Source organism: Bemisia tabaci, chromosome 2, assembly GCF_918797505.1.
Source record: "Bemisia tabaci chromosome 2, PGI_BMITA_v3".
Taxonomy (NCBI): domain Eukaryota; kingdom Metazoa; phylum Arthropoda; class Insecta; order Hemiptera; family Aleyrodidae; genus Bemisia; species Bemisia tabaci.
In genome coordinates this window covers 22,207,639-22,222,912 of record NC_092794.1, presented here as the reverse complement: position 1 = coordinate 22,222,912, position 15,274 = coordinate 22,207,639, and the positions used below count along the sequence as shown (strand labels likewise).

At 40.4% G+C, this 15,274-nt stretch overlaps 1 protein-coding gene across 1 annotated transcript in view; it reads left to right on the top strand.

Annotated features, from left to right (window-relative positions):
- Nucleotides 1-719: 719 nt before the first annotated feature.
- LOC109043527 (transmembrane protease serine 9) overlaps nucleotides 720-15,274 on the top strand; it is a 54,335-nt gene continuing 39,780 nt past the window's right edge. Inside the window, exons 1-5 of the mRNA XM_072296184.1 lie at nucleotides 720-953; nucleotides 3,270-3,621; nucleotides 11,042-11,187; nucleotides 13,126-13,972; nucleotides 14,996-15,162. Coding sequence (XP_072152285.1) covers nucleotides 3,620-3,621; nucleotides 11,042-11,187; nucleotides 13,126-13,972; nucleotides 14,996-15,162 — 1,162 coding nt within the window. The 5' untranslated portion in view covers nucleotides 720-953; nucleotides 3,270-3,619. The remainder of the gene's footprint in view (nucleotides 954-3,269; nucleotides 3,622-11,041; nucleotides 11,188-13,125; nucleotides 13,973-14,995; nucleotides 15,163-15,274) is intronic.

Sequence of the window (15,274 nt, the reverse complement as noted above, 5' to 3'; positions counted from 1 at the left end):
TTCAAGCAAGCATTGATAGCCTTCCAGGGAAGCTAACGTCAACCTTGACTTTACCCCTCCCTCCCTCCCCGGCATCTTCCGCTGGACTCCCCCTCCCCCTTTCTTGGGTGACGGAATTTACGGATGACCCCTCACATGGATCCTTATGGCAAAAAGAAAGTTCAAACTGACATTTTGATGCTTAAAATTGGATATTGGGAGAGAATTTTTCACAGAATATGCACTAACGCTAGTTTTACAAGAAATCATAAGTAACTCAATTTTTTCAAAACTGCACTCATGCGCCTTGTCCTCCATGCCCCTCAATTGGACTACATTTTGCAATTTGGAACTGTAAATTCTAGCCCGGTTTAAAAACAACGTATTTGTCATTAGTTTCCCTATGCACGTAAGTGTTTTTCCGAAAGAGCCAGAGTTTATAATTCCAAAATGCAAAATGCAGTCCAATTGAGAGTTTACCTGGTGTGGAGGTGGACTTTCTCCAAGGTGTTCAACTTGGAGAACTTCCTTTGAGCCGGGGAGTTGGTTTCAGCGAAAAGCTGTGCTCATCGTACCTCTCGTAGAATTTGACTCACAATCAGCGTGGGGTTTCCTAAATCGTAAGTACCTGAGGGATGCAAGAACTCCATTTCGACGTCGACCCTGGTGACGTAGCCAGACGGAAGAAATGGCGGTCAAGCTCCGAGACTGGCCGTCTCCACGGCGGCGGCGCGTTCGCTCCGTTGGATCAGTGAAGTTAGATCAGCCGATCAGACGGCATCCTCCCGCGTCCGTGACCTTCGTCCGGTAAATCAGCGAGCGAAGAGCGCAATCAGTGCCAGTGTCCGTTCGCCATCGTGACCGCGCGAGCCACCAATTTCAGCTCCGGGATTTCCCCGTGAGGAAGCTTACCGCACCCGGGCTTCCGTGCTGCATCACATTCTCGAGCAACTTCGGTATCACAGAGTGAAAAGGTACCTAACTCCCATTTTCGGACGGATCGTCGTTCATCAGACGAACATTAGTAGCGCAGTATCGCTTAAATACGTTTTTGAAATATATCTAAAAACCTTAAAATTTTTCACGGTTGCTTCTATAAAAACTATGATATTTCAAAAACGACTTCGAAACTATTGAAGAAATAATGAATGTCCGCTTCATGCATTCTTTATATCTTTTGAGTAATGTTGAAATCAGTTTTAAGAAGTTCTAAAAAAGTTTCATGGAAATATTTTTGAAATGTATGAAATACAATTATTATTATTTTTTATGACCTAAAAGTTCTATTTTTTTATTCTTTTTTTTTTTTTTTTGTTTGTTTAAAGAAAGGTTCTCAAAAACATCCTTAAAGTATCTGTATTTCTTGTTCTGAACACTATATAAGAAAATCCTTTTTTTTTTTTTTGCGTTACAAAGAGTTCACGAGAACTCAGGATATCCAAGTTGGTATCTAAAATTGCTTTAACTTTCTATAAAATTATTTCCCAAAAAATCGATTCTCAAAGATAAAACGAAACGTTGTTAAAACGAACTTTTTCTCTGAGTGTATTGGGGAAAGAACGCGACTCCACCGTGGAAAATTAAATGCTAACGGAACATCTTGGATATAAAAATTGTGTCTGATGATCCGTAGATGCAGTCGTGACCTTACTTGTAATTACTTTAACATCTTAAAATTGCAAACTTAACTTTGGGAGCGAGCAAGCAACGATCTCGAAATTAACCGTTAATTCTTTGATATTGTCGATGCTAAAGCTGCGTATAATTATTTTTACGGTGTACATTCCGTGTATCAACCTCCCCACTCGCAAATTCCATTCAAATTAGGAAGCCGTTGGGAATGTTTGACTGAAAATTTCACAGATTTTTTCTCTCCACCCAAAGAGCATAGTGCTGCGTGAAATAAAGCATCTGCATGTTCAATGCAATTTTTCAAACACGAAATTCTAATTGGTATATTGCCGATTTTAAACAACCAAATTAGTGAGTTCAGCATATCAGAAAAAATAAACAAATGAGTTTTATTTGAAAGTAAAAATTGCAATTTTCTTTTTGCAATACATCCTAATGAGCGGAGCCCCTTCAAATTTTAGTTAGGCAAAATAAATATCACTCTGATGCAACAACAATTAAATTGTTGCTTTGGGTGCAGAAAGGGCATTTCTTATTGTTAATTGCTGTGTTTCAGAATCTCCAGTGCTGATTTTTATTTTAGAGAGGAAACTATTGGGTGAATTTTCTGACATTTTACGTTTTGAGCACTGTAAACTCATAAAGAATATTCAGTAAAAGTTATAACAAATTACATACATTTGCTTTAGTTATAATAGATGAAACGTTAGCGGAGATTTTGAGACACTGTAACTAATAAATGCTCTTTCTGCACCCAGCGCCTCTACTTTTGCACTATATCGTTTAATAGTAATTTCGTTTATTGCAACCGGTGCTACCTGCTCAGGTGAATACACCGAGAAAACGGTAGCATTTTGAGAAGATATTGCACTTGTAAAAAATCGGATTGTGTAGGTCAGTTTTACTATTTTGGAATTAAGTTACGTTCCTTTGTCTGGGATGTAGTTATTTGTGATTTTCAGATCTCCATTAACGCGTCAAAATAGCTAAAAAAATCGATAGCTCTATCTCAGCGCCAGTTCTATGATATGGATTTTCACGAGCTTTTATTATTTACATTACAGTATCATTTGGGTTTAAGCGCGGTTTTCCCATGATACTCCAAAGTGGCTGAAATGATGGAGATAGGTACATTTTTACTCTGGGGTATTAATAGCACTTCAAATGAAATTGATGTGTGACAATTGCAATATTTTGAAATTGACAAGGGCTATTTCATGTTTACTTTTGTATGGATAGTCGGTTACCTAAGAGAAATTTTCTGGGAACTACCTAGGGAATTTCAATGAGTTTCAAATGAAATTCCAATGAGAATCTTCTCAATACTGCCGTGCTAGGGTAAGACGCCGCATAAACATTCGAGAGTTGCCAAATTTTTCCGGCTAAAACATGTATTTTTTCTTGAAACTTTCAGATATGTTAGATAAAGTTGCGAACAAAATTATTCGTTAGATTTGAAGAAAATAATATTCAAATTTTTTCCGAGAAATTCGGGTTTTAGTACAGGAAATCTGGCAACGTCGAAAGACTCATACGGCATTTTTCCTTATCATGGCAGAGTAGTTCGTTCATGCAAAACTAAACTGTCCATAAAAATTTGTAAACACCTTGGTGCCACTTACGTCATTTTACTAAAAATTGATTAAATTCTCTTACAGTAGTGTGATAATATTTTGATTGTGCTATCGCCAATTCGTGCCGTAATCTATACTATAAGCTCCAATAAACTAATAAAAACTGTGAGTGAATCGGTAGTGTCGGCGGCATTTGAGATGAACAGACGTGGATACCTTCCTGTGATCTCCAGCATGTGCGGTTCTCGGCTCATTATCAGCATGAGCTTGTGATGTTTTCGCGGTCACGACCACCGGCTTTCCCCACCACTGCGTGACGCAGCGCCTCTTAATCGGCTTCTTTACTCTGCAGCATCTTCTGCCTCATCTGCTCAGCCCACCGATTTTTGGATTTCCGGCTAGTTCCCGTAGTATGACACAGATTCTGCCTTGAGATGTAAGTCCTCATTCTTCCCAATTTATTGAAAATATACCACGACGGCAAAATGGACTTCCCAACCAGGTCCCGGCCGGCGGTGACAACGATAAGTTGCGATTTGATCGGAGAATAAATAGCGATTTTATCGATGTTGATTCATTGTAATATTATCGCATAGAAAATTGCGATTTCATGGCATAAATTTGCGATCGATTGCGATTTCATGTCATAAATTTGTAATAAATTGCGACTTCATGGCATGTATTTGCAATAGAGTCGCGATTTTCAAGACGACAATTAATCGCAATATTATCGAAAAAAAACTCGGGATGAATTGTGATGAAATTCCGATTATATGAAATTCTTTTACGAAGATAAAATTGCGATGAGATCGAGGATAATCGCTCAGATGTTGATGATCCCATAGCGATTTTTCCGTTGAAGAATGTTACTTGGGATAGTGGGGAAAGGGGCGACATTGCGAGGGATTTATCAAATTGCAATAAGCAACAAACATTGAAATTAGAACCTAATTGAATGATCACTCTGTACTTTGGATCATGCATGACTTGGATTAGCTTAGACATTAATCAGTTTAACCTTACTCGGAATCGGTTTAAGGTCACGCATTCAGTTAGGTCTTTGTATAGATGCAATACGTAAAAAGTTGATCCAATTCTATTCATAAAAAATGTAATTGTGCACAAAAAGCGTTAAATTTTATCGGGGCGATGATACAGGATGGTGTTTACTTCACAGGATCATAAAAATTAGTAATTTCCGAAGTGCGATCTTCAGCAGTCCCAAATTGACAATACGGGTTTGGGCCAACATGAATATATGAGGGGCGTGGAAGGCAAGGCGCATATGTGCAGTATTTGCTATTGTGAGAAATAAGTCTCAAAATTAACATGGATTCTTATGGCGGGAAAAAGGTTCTAACTGATTTTTCGTGCATGAAAACTGGAGCGAATTCTTTACAGACTATGAATTTAAGACTAGCCTTACTTGGAATCATTAATAACTCAATTTTTTCAAGAACTTTACTCATGCGCGCGCCTTATCCTCCGAGCCCCTCATATAGCTTCTCCTTCTATTGCCTTTTAAAACATTCGGAGAAGCCCATGGCTGTTGTTAAATCCTGCGAAAAAACATATTGGCAAAAAAACTAAATATTAACTCCTCCCACAGAGAGAGATGACACTTGACTATACCCTGAGCATCAGAAAAGAAACATGCATCTAAATATGCAAAAACACAAATTCTGTCTAAAAATCCCCCTATTGCTTTTTCTTGAGATTGTGAGTGAATGCTTTTAACTTTAGTAAACTTTCGTCTGTCAGTTTTCTTCTTATTTCATTCACTAGGTGGTACGACCCCCGACCGCTTGGCGGTCCACGACGGGTCCAACCCCCCCCCCCCCCCCCCCCCCCCGAGACGCTTTATACTCTCTTATGCGTTACGTGTTACAATTCGTCGCTTGGCTAACACAAGGGTGTAACCACACATTGAGATGAGCCCGGAAAAGCGTTGAATTGTATGGAAGACAGGGTTCATTGCAGAGTGTAGTTACGCCCTTATGTCAAGTAGGCGACGAATTATGCGATGTTATATTATGGAGTATATGGTTCATTCAAAAGGGGGAACCGTGTTGCCCCCCTCACTCTGACCGACGCGACGGCGCACAGTGGATCGAGGCAATGGAGATGTTGCATGTGTGAGGAAGTTGCGATTTGACTGTTGATTCTTTTGTAAAAGTTCGCGAGAAACAACACGACGGTGCCACTGGTTTTCTCTGAAATCAACTCCCAAGCTCAAAAAAAGCTCTCAAGTTGAGGCCAAACTGGAGGGGATATCCCACGCTATCCTGAGAGTCCACCTCCACATCAAAACATACTCTCCGTGCAAAAATAGGGAGCAAATACATTGACACGGCTGCCACTTCATTTGGGGACTCTAAAATTGAAAACATGGCAACACTGCTAATGTATTTGCTCCCCATTTTTGCATGGAGAGTTCGTCTTGATGTAGAGGTGGACTCTCAGGATATCGTGGGATATCCCCTCCATTTTGGCCTCAACTTAAGAGCTTTTTTTGAGCTTGGGAGTTGATTTCAGAGAAAACCGGTGGCACCATCGTGTTTCTGGCGAACTTTTACGTAAGAATCAACAGTCCAATCGCAAATTCCTCACACATGCAACATCTCCATCGAGAGGTCGGACAAAACTTTTTTTACTAAAACTGCAAATTTTCATGTTTACTTCGTCACATTTCAAAATTCAAGAGGAAAATTTTACGAGGAACAATGGAACCACTTTAAGAACCTCAAAATTTTGTATAAACGGAGTTCTAAACTTTCAAAGTTTCCAAATTTTATCCGACCTCTCCTTTTGACTCGGTCCACTGCGCGGCGTCTCTGGTTATTTATTTACTTCGTAGCACTCCACACTTCGGGCAGCGCACCTCATCGCCCGTGTCACATTGACCTGTAGTTATTGCAATCCTGTCAAAATGTGAGCGAAATACTGTCGTGACACTGCTTAGACTCCTCAAACGAGTGAGCAAAGCTTGAGTTCAAGTACGTCTCATGTTCATAACAGCCGCGAGACCGTGGCTGGACACTATGTCACTTTTACCGAGGTCAATGTTGAGGTAAAAAGGAGAGAGCAGTAGCGAGCAGTGGCGTGGCGTGGATTGCGATGTATCGATTGTCCTGCCATTTAAACCCATGGTAAAGAATCGATTATTAAGGTGTTCGCTGCGAACACCCTATTTATCGATCCTTTGACATGGGTTTAAATGGCATAACAATCGATAAATCGCAAAGCACGTCACGCCACTGGTAGCGAGGCACGATTTGTCGGTTGATGCTTAATACCATCGTTTGTTTCACGCATCCCTGCCAACTATGGCTCTTGAAACGTACTGGGAAGAAAGAAGGATTAAGAAGACATTTTGAAGACCAAAAGTGTGGGTATCGACACATTAAGAAACCATACATACCTACTATGCTACAAAATAACTGAATTTTACGTCACGTTGTATAACTTTGCAGCAAATCTCTTCCACCACGCTCCGATTTTGGTCATTCAAAATCATGGAAAAATTGACTTATTCCTCTCGTCTTGTATACGTATAAAGTAAATCTGGTACCAAAAATCACCGGATAAATGTCACTTAATTTAAATAGAAAATTCTTGAATTTGTTGCCAATGATAAATCAGCTCAGTTGAACCGAATTGAGGCCAGCAGTTGGGTTTAAAGTGACGACAGGGCAGGATTTACCTACTTGCCGCCCATGGGCCGACTGTATTTTGCCGCCCCTTTCTCATTTTTTGAAACATCAATAAAAAACATCAAGTGAACGAGCCAGCCGGGGAACGATGCAGATGACACGTTAACTCGTGTTGAGCACATTTTTTGGGAAAGCCCTGTCAACACTACTAGGAAAAGTTCACGGAACTTGGCGCGAAAGTTAAGTTCAGTAAACCTATCTCTGTGTGGACAAGGCCTTCCATTCATAAGAAATGAACGAGAAAATTATGAAAGAACAAACATAAATGTAGTTTAATGATTTGAACTTCCGCCGCCGCGCCGCGCCGACTGCACTGTGTTGGGCGCAATGCGTGAAGTATTCATGCATTCTTGTAGGCGCTATCCGTTTCACGCCGCCCGCTGCTGACCGCAGCTACCGCACTGTGCATGTTTGTTGCAATGCGTGAAGTATTCGTGCAGCCTCGTAGGCGCTAATATGTGTTACATGCCGACCGCCGCGCCGAGGGCTTCTCCTTTTCATCTGAAGTCCTCGTTATCATTTCTCTTTAAGTCGCGCCGTTCCAGGCCAAATTGCGTGTTTGGTTTCTCTCTTAACTCGACTAATTAAAGGTGCGTCTTTTGTACCACTGCAAGACGACAAAATTAGAAATTACTATACTCTCAGGAAATGAAAGGTTTTGTTGCCTTTTCTCGGTTGTAATTTATTTTCTAAATTCGATTTTTTTTTATACCTACGTTTAAAAAAATTGCAAAATTTTCCGCCCCCTAGATTTGCCGCCATAGGTCACGGCCCATGTGGCCATCCCCTTAATCCGGCCCTGAGTGACGGTAGGTCGCACTCATCCCGCGTCCCCTTAAACGAAATATGCACCAATCCAATTCCATTCGCTGTTTCCTCCGCGTCAAATAACTTCCAGACAAAATTACTCGGTATTCTGATAGACCTTACCTTCAACTACCAAAAAACTCGCACAACTCAATTTTGATCAAAGACATGCTTCTTCACGATTTTACTCTTATTTCCATCCTTCCTTTTTCAACATGGAAATACACGAAACTATCTGGATTTCTGTTTCCCCTCCGTCTTTTCCTCCTGTTTTTATCTGCTGTGCTTTTAGTGAGATCCAGTCGCTTTCATGTTTTTTACCCGTTGAAATACAAGCAAAACGAGCTATGACATGTAGTTGGAACGTCCGGGCTCTAATCTCTAGTCTCGAATTTCTGAAACTGCACTTTTGCGCCTCGTCTTCCAAGACCCTGGAAACTCCTTGTAGACGGTAACAGGGGAAATAAAGACGAGTTCACAAATTTGTGTCAACAAAAATCTTGACACAAATTCCTACAAGAGCGTTCTTGTGGAAGTTACAACAAAATCAATTCGAAGAGGAGGATAATTCACTCGTTGAACGGTCTGCATGACTTCAATGGGAAGGACGCTGCTTTATATAAACTGTTTGAGTCGAACTTCATTATATCGATGAAACGATGGTATCAAATTAAACGGCCGCAATTATTGTGCATCAGTTTCCGCTTATTACTTTGCACGCACAGGTACGTACGTACTGAGAGACCAGAATAGTTCAATGTAGCGTGTCAATAAATCGAAATTATATTCAAGAGGTTATTGCAAAGGTCAGTTTTTTGTGAGAAAATTCGATAAATAGTCAGCAATAGTATTTTCGCAAGGTCACCTAATTGAGATAGTTATTCTGTATCTAGATAATTAAGATCCATTTATACCTACAGTGTTTGTTTTCTCCTAAAATTACTGCTTACAGAATAAAAACAGACAAATTATGTTACCTCTAATAGCTGAGCATTACTAATTTTAAAATTCGATTTTCCGGGAAAATTGGTGGACGATGGAAAATAACGCAGATTATTTTCGGTCTTAGAGTTAAAGAGAGGGTAGTTATAGAAGTATGATACTAGTGCTAGGAGGGGAGTAAGAGGGATCGAATCAGGCACGTGGATGAAAAAGTTGTCTACCCACTCAGACGTAAAACAATCGGATCACTTTTTTGGGAGGGTTTAAAGAGGTTAAATAGATTTTGTGACATTTTGGAAAATGTTCAATAATGCTTTGACGTTGTCTCTAAGTTATAATTTTTCCACTTACAATGTCTAATAACATTTCGCCATGCTACTGAAGCAATCGGATTTTTTAGCGGAGTGTGCATATTACTTTGATAATGTGATGAACTTAATTCGTTTTATCTAACATCAAGAGTCAGGACAGCTCATTAATGGAATTCGATGCTCGGTTTATAGTTAATGATTAATTTATGGGTGTCTTGTCAGATAATTCCGGTTCGCAACAAACGCAAAGATATACAGGAGTGGAAGCATGCCAAATATTAAGTGTAGAGTAGTTCTATTCCTCTGTTCGAGATTCAGAGAGGTGAGTGACCTTAGGGATCGTTCATCAATTATTATTACGAAACGCACATTTTCGGCATTTTTGACCTCCTCCCTCCTTGAACGCTTTTGGAACGTAGAACCCTATTCTTTAGCACGCACGACAAAATAGCGAAACGATCTCCTTGACTGCCCTCTCCCTAGAGCATTACGTAATTTATGAACGCTCCCTCAACCGAAAAAAATTCACCATTGTTATGCGATTGGTTGCAGTTTTGAAGCTGAAGGTTCTATATTTTAGAAAATCCCGAATGTACTAACGTGCGATGAAAAATTGATAAATCAAGATTATGCTGTGCTTACGAAACTTAATTTTTTTTAAAAAGTATTTTAACGATTTTATTCGGATGTCAGCCGCTGTATAAAAACGGAGACAATTTTGGAATATTTTGCCTTGCAGACAATATCGAAATTCCGGTTATTAATTATTGAGAGTAATTAGATTTAAATGAATAACAGAGATTAGCATGGAAACATTTTTATATCCAAGCAGAGAAGCATAGTTTGCCGTGCTCAAAACCTAAATTACTGGAATGAAAACTTTCCGCCTTTTAATATTTTCCATAATTTATTTACTTCTATTTTTTATTTATTTATTTTTCTAAAAGACTTGATCAGTCCGCGAATCTGTTTTTTGAAGTAAGTAGTCGAATCTGATCAGAGAGATAAAAAAAAAAGCCTTCTAAGTTGCACAAGTTGCAGTAAATTGCCTTTACGTGAAATAATTATTGCTAACGCATCGGCATGTTGTGTATGTTGCCTATCAACCGATTGAAGGGGCGCCTCTTATTGAGAATTGCAACGGTACGATGGAACTGAAATAAGTCGCAATTTTTCATCGCAACACTAATTTCATACCGCTCTGACAAATGGAACTCACATGTTGATTGTTCAAAATCCGGTTCTTAGGAAGGTATCCTTTTTGGAGGGAGGTGCAAAGGTGCACTCACTCTGAGATTTTTAATAGTGTTGGATCCCTAATGCAGTTGCTCTGCGACAGTTTATAACATTGACTGTGGTCCAAGATTTTAGAATTGTTGAATGTCACCGCGTGTTGTTGCACTTTTATTTTTAACACACATCTGCGGATTTAACGCTGCAGTCTTAATCAAGAGAAAATCACACTTAAGTCGGGATTTCCGTTTTATCGAAGGTCAAGAGCGAGAGTATCAATCGAACTCGCTGGTACGCGGGCAATTCCCCCGCGTCTCTCATTCTGATTATGCTGACGTCATATTAATCAATTAACTTCACGGTGATAATAATTAGTGTGAGTGTCAGAACGTTGCGCGTTGAATTTTACTTATGTCGAACGTTATACCCATCCAAAAACATATATCTTGCCAGAAAGAAGCGCGCTCTGAAGAAAATCATATTCTTTATAAATCACACTTAATGAAAAAATGTCCATTAAATCCAATACAATTTTAGTGAAAGAAGAAATTTGTGTTTTGCACTATGTGACCTGGTGCACTACGTCCAAATTTCGAATTAAAGAGGGTCTTAGTTCTCCGGGGGGAAACGGATTTGAGTCGCGGGGGGAAAAAAAAAATACATAAAAAAATCTTGATTGTGAGGCTTTAAAATTATTGCTCGCTGATCAATCTCTTCGACAGAACATATACCGACTTCCATGATGAGAATTTGTCAGCAAGTATCTTGAATAAATGTGAAGTTTAAACAATCAACACGGTAATCGGCTCATAAAGTCGTAACTTTAATAAGCAATTTTTTTTTTCAACAGGAATTCCATCACCATTAAGATCACCAATCGGGTCTCTTGTCAGCTGAATCAGATTTTCTTTCTGGCACTGCTGTGTCTCCTTGAAGCTCCGGAAGGTTACGCCACCATCAGAAACAGTGCGCAACCGAGGGTCGATGCAAGAGCAGGTAAAATACCCGTTCTATATCTTTTCGTTCAAGTTGACACGCTATTGAAAAGATAAATTCAGAAGATTTTGGGTCTGAAAAAATCGGATTATGAAATTTCACCTATAAACTGTCTCCCGTGTTCTGAAAGATGATTTCCGAAAGATATATCCGTGGTAAAAATTGGCGATAGGACCTGCGTTTCAAAATACCATAGGAGTTTTTATAGCCGACTGAAGAAGGCGATAGGACATCATATAGCTGGCTGTAGAAAGTGGAAAAAATCATACGGCCGGGCTACGCGAAGCGATAAAAAATTATACAGCCGGGCTATCGTTCCTATCGCCGGGCTTCATACTTTATCGCCTGGCTGTTGCTTTTTCGCCATCGGCTATAAAGGGCTGTAAGAAATTGTGTAGAAATTAGTGTGCTTTGTAAATCCTTAAGTTTGCACGGAATCACCTTAATATTTACAAAACGCACATTGTATTTTCCTTTACTAAATATTTTTTTTCATCAATTTAAATGAGAATAATCCATACAGAGTGTGCAAACATTTCAAAGTCATGAGCTGAAAAACGCTGACTCTACGAGATTGAATATTAGAGCCTAACACAAAGCGGAGCGGCGGCGCACTGGCGCCTACAAACCTAACAGGGATACTTCACGCATTGCGCAATGCGTGAAGTATCCCTGTTAGGTTTGTAGGCGCCAATGCGCGTTCCGCGCTCTCTGCCCGCCCGCCGCGCCGCAGCGTACCACGGCGGTTGAAGCAACTATTTCACACCAGATGTATTGCACAGTATCATACGAAATTGAAGGCGCTCCAATATATTAGGAATGGCAGGCATCCTTCAAAAGTACGGAGCTTTCCTCGCAAAATAAATCAAGATACTACGGCCCAAAAAGAGAGCGGCAGTCCAAAAACTCACTAAGTCCTAGCATCCGTAATTAGTAACGTTTAGAATACACTTTATCGCCAGGCTGTTGCTTAGTCGCCATCGGCTATAAAAGGCTATAAGAAATTGTGTTGCCGGCTATAGAAGCTATTGGAAATCTTACAGCCGACTGTAGCAGGTCTATGGTATTTTGGAACACAGATTCTACTGCCAATTTTTACCAGGGATGATTTTTTTGTGTACCGATGTAGAGTGCGCAGCTCCAATTTATTAGGTATATGTAGAATTTGTGTACATTAGCATTAATTACCTCTCTCCTTAGTGAGCTCACAAATCCAGAAAAAATCAAATTTCTTCATTGGAACTTTAAACCCGTATAATGCGGAAGGTACAGATTATTGAACACAATTGGACCGCGTTCAGTAGAGAGGAAATAAGCTACATCAGCTATTGCCAAATTTAACTGGACAATTCAATTTTTTTTACAAGAGAACGTCTATGCGGAATCTTTTCAAAATTTTAGGAAATTTGCCTCGCACTATGCAGAAAATTCACTGAAAGTTGCACAAAAATCTTCCCAACCGTTTTTATGTAAGATATTAAATTGCCCAGTTAAATTTGGTAAAAGCTAATGTGACCTGGTCCTTTTCTGCTTAAAAGCAGAAAGGAACGGTCTATTTTTACATGAAAAAAGTCGTATCTTGACTTTTGGTGCAGCCTATCAAATGTTTTTTTTAGAATCCAATTGTAGGTCACCGTGTACACGAAGGTAGTGATTTTGTTATTGATGGAAGAGTGGCTTTAACTTGACAACTTCCTCCCTTAATGTCATCCTAAACCATGTCTTTTGATTTATTATTGATAAAAGTGACATTTTAAGGTTTCTATAGAAGAATTTTTTAATCTTTAGTACCTGGAGGATTCAACTGATATTACTTACGATCAGCAGATACCTCAGTAATTTAACTGGTCTTTTCGCACTTTTCTATTGGTCATTTTTATCAAGGCGGCAGAAAGGAAAAGCAGTCACTTACAATCTCCCCCTGGGTTTCTGTTGCAGAGACCAATCTTGATTCGTGTCGCAACCCTCGCAACGAAGTAGGCACGTGCATTAACATCCTCCAATGCTCCTCAATGGTGGAGCTCCTAAAGAGCTCCCGTGAGAATCCAACAGCGGTCGACTTCCTACGCAAAGCGAGCTGCGGCTACGAAGGCCGATATCCCAAAGTTTGCTGCACGGACGCGCTGAGCATCAGCACCTCGCAGCCGAATATCTCACCATTCCCTGACTTTACTTCCACAACTACTTGGAACAGAAGGCCAGAGACGACTACTACTTCGTGGAACAGGAGGCCAGAGACAACATCCTCCTCGTGGGATAGAAGGCCAGAGACGACAACCTCTTCATGGAACAGGAGGCCAGAGACAACGTCTTCCTCATGGAACAGGAGGCCAGAGACGACCACATCCTCATGGAGCAGGAGGCCAGAGACGACGTCCTTCTCGTGGGACAGGAGGCCCGAGACGACCACCTCCTCGTGGAATAGGAGGCCAGAAACAACGTCTTCTTCGTGGAACAGGAGGCCAGAGACAACGACCACAGGGGGCAACAGAGGAGACTCGTGGTCCAGCACGTCGTTCCCGAATAAGAAACCGGAGAGGTTGACAGACCTGTCGGGTTTGTCGGGGCAGGAGCGGTGTGGAACAAGCAAGACCGGTCAAGCGAACAGAATAGTGGGCGGCCAGCCTGCCGAGCTTGGCGCCTGGCCCTGGATAACGGCTTTGGGCTACAGAAAGTGGACCTCCCAATCGCTCAAGCCCAACTGGCTTTGTGGGGGAGCGCTCATCTCCACACGACACGTCATCACCGCCGCGCACTGTATCAGTGCCCGCTCGGATCTCAATCTGTAAGTGGATAGCATTTTGCAATTGGACTACATTTTGCAACCTATAAATTCCGGACCTATAAATTCCGGCCCAGTTTTAAAACAACGTATGTGCCATTAGTTTCCCTATGCACATAAGTGTTTTTTCAGATGAGCCAGAATTTATAGGTTCAAATTGCAAAATGCAGTCCAATTTTTAGTCAATTTTTGAAAATTCTCAAATCCAAAATGGCGGATGTGGCCTAAAATGCTATCTTGGCTCCTGTTCGATCGATCTCGCTGATTTTTGGTAACGGAGGGTATTTTTGGACGGGAAACTCGAATTTCTGGTCAAATTTCGGAAATTCGAGAATCCAAGATAGTGGATGTGGCCTAAAATGCTTTACCGGCTTATGCTCGATCTATCGTGGTGAATCTTGGTACCAGGGAGTATCTAGGGACGGGAAACTCGAATTTTTGGTCTAATTTAAAAAAATCGAAAATCCAAGATGGTGGATGTGGCCGAAAATGACCTTATTCAGGGGATCTTCCATTCCTCGGACACACGCGTTTAAAGGGGAGCTCAGAAAACGCAACCTCAAACTTGTTTTTCGTGGATTGAAATTAGAAAAATATCGGCGAAAATCCTTGTGACTTATGAGTAGTAAATGCTTCAAAAAATGCAAAAATCAAAAATTACTGATTCAATCTCATCCAGTGTTATATGGTCGATGTCAATATGGTTCGCATCAAAATTCTGAGGTTGAGAACGCGCTTTGATTGAATCAATAAACGACATGTGATTCTGTGAGTGGAATTCGTCCCTTCAATTTCAGGCATAGGCAACAAATCTACTTGAAAGCACCAAACTGTGCGGTCGAAAACCGAGTCATTAGGGTGGCAAGGGACCTGCTCGTGATTAGGTCAGTGGATTTTCAACCCTTTTTCCAATAGAGTAACATTATCCAATTTAATCCACGTTATATCTTTCTGTAGAATATGTCTTAATTTCATCGATTTTTGAATTTTGTTTTTTACTACTGACCAATTTTTACAATTATCCAGATACATCGTGAGATTGGGAGAGTTAGATCTCGATTCAAACGTAAAAGATGGCGCTTCCCCGGTGGACATCGAAATTGCAGAGAAAATCGCACACCCTCTCTTCAACACGTCAACGTTTGTCAACGATATTGGGGTTTTACGCCTCAAAAAAGATGTCGTATTTAATGGTTTGTTTCTTGATGTTTTCATTAAGAGTAAAAAAGAGGGAATAAACATAATTATTGTAATTAAAAATGAATGAAATTATTCAGATTCTAACAGCAATGATTCTGAGAAAAG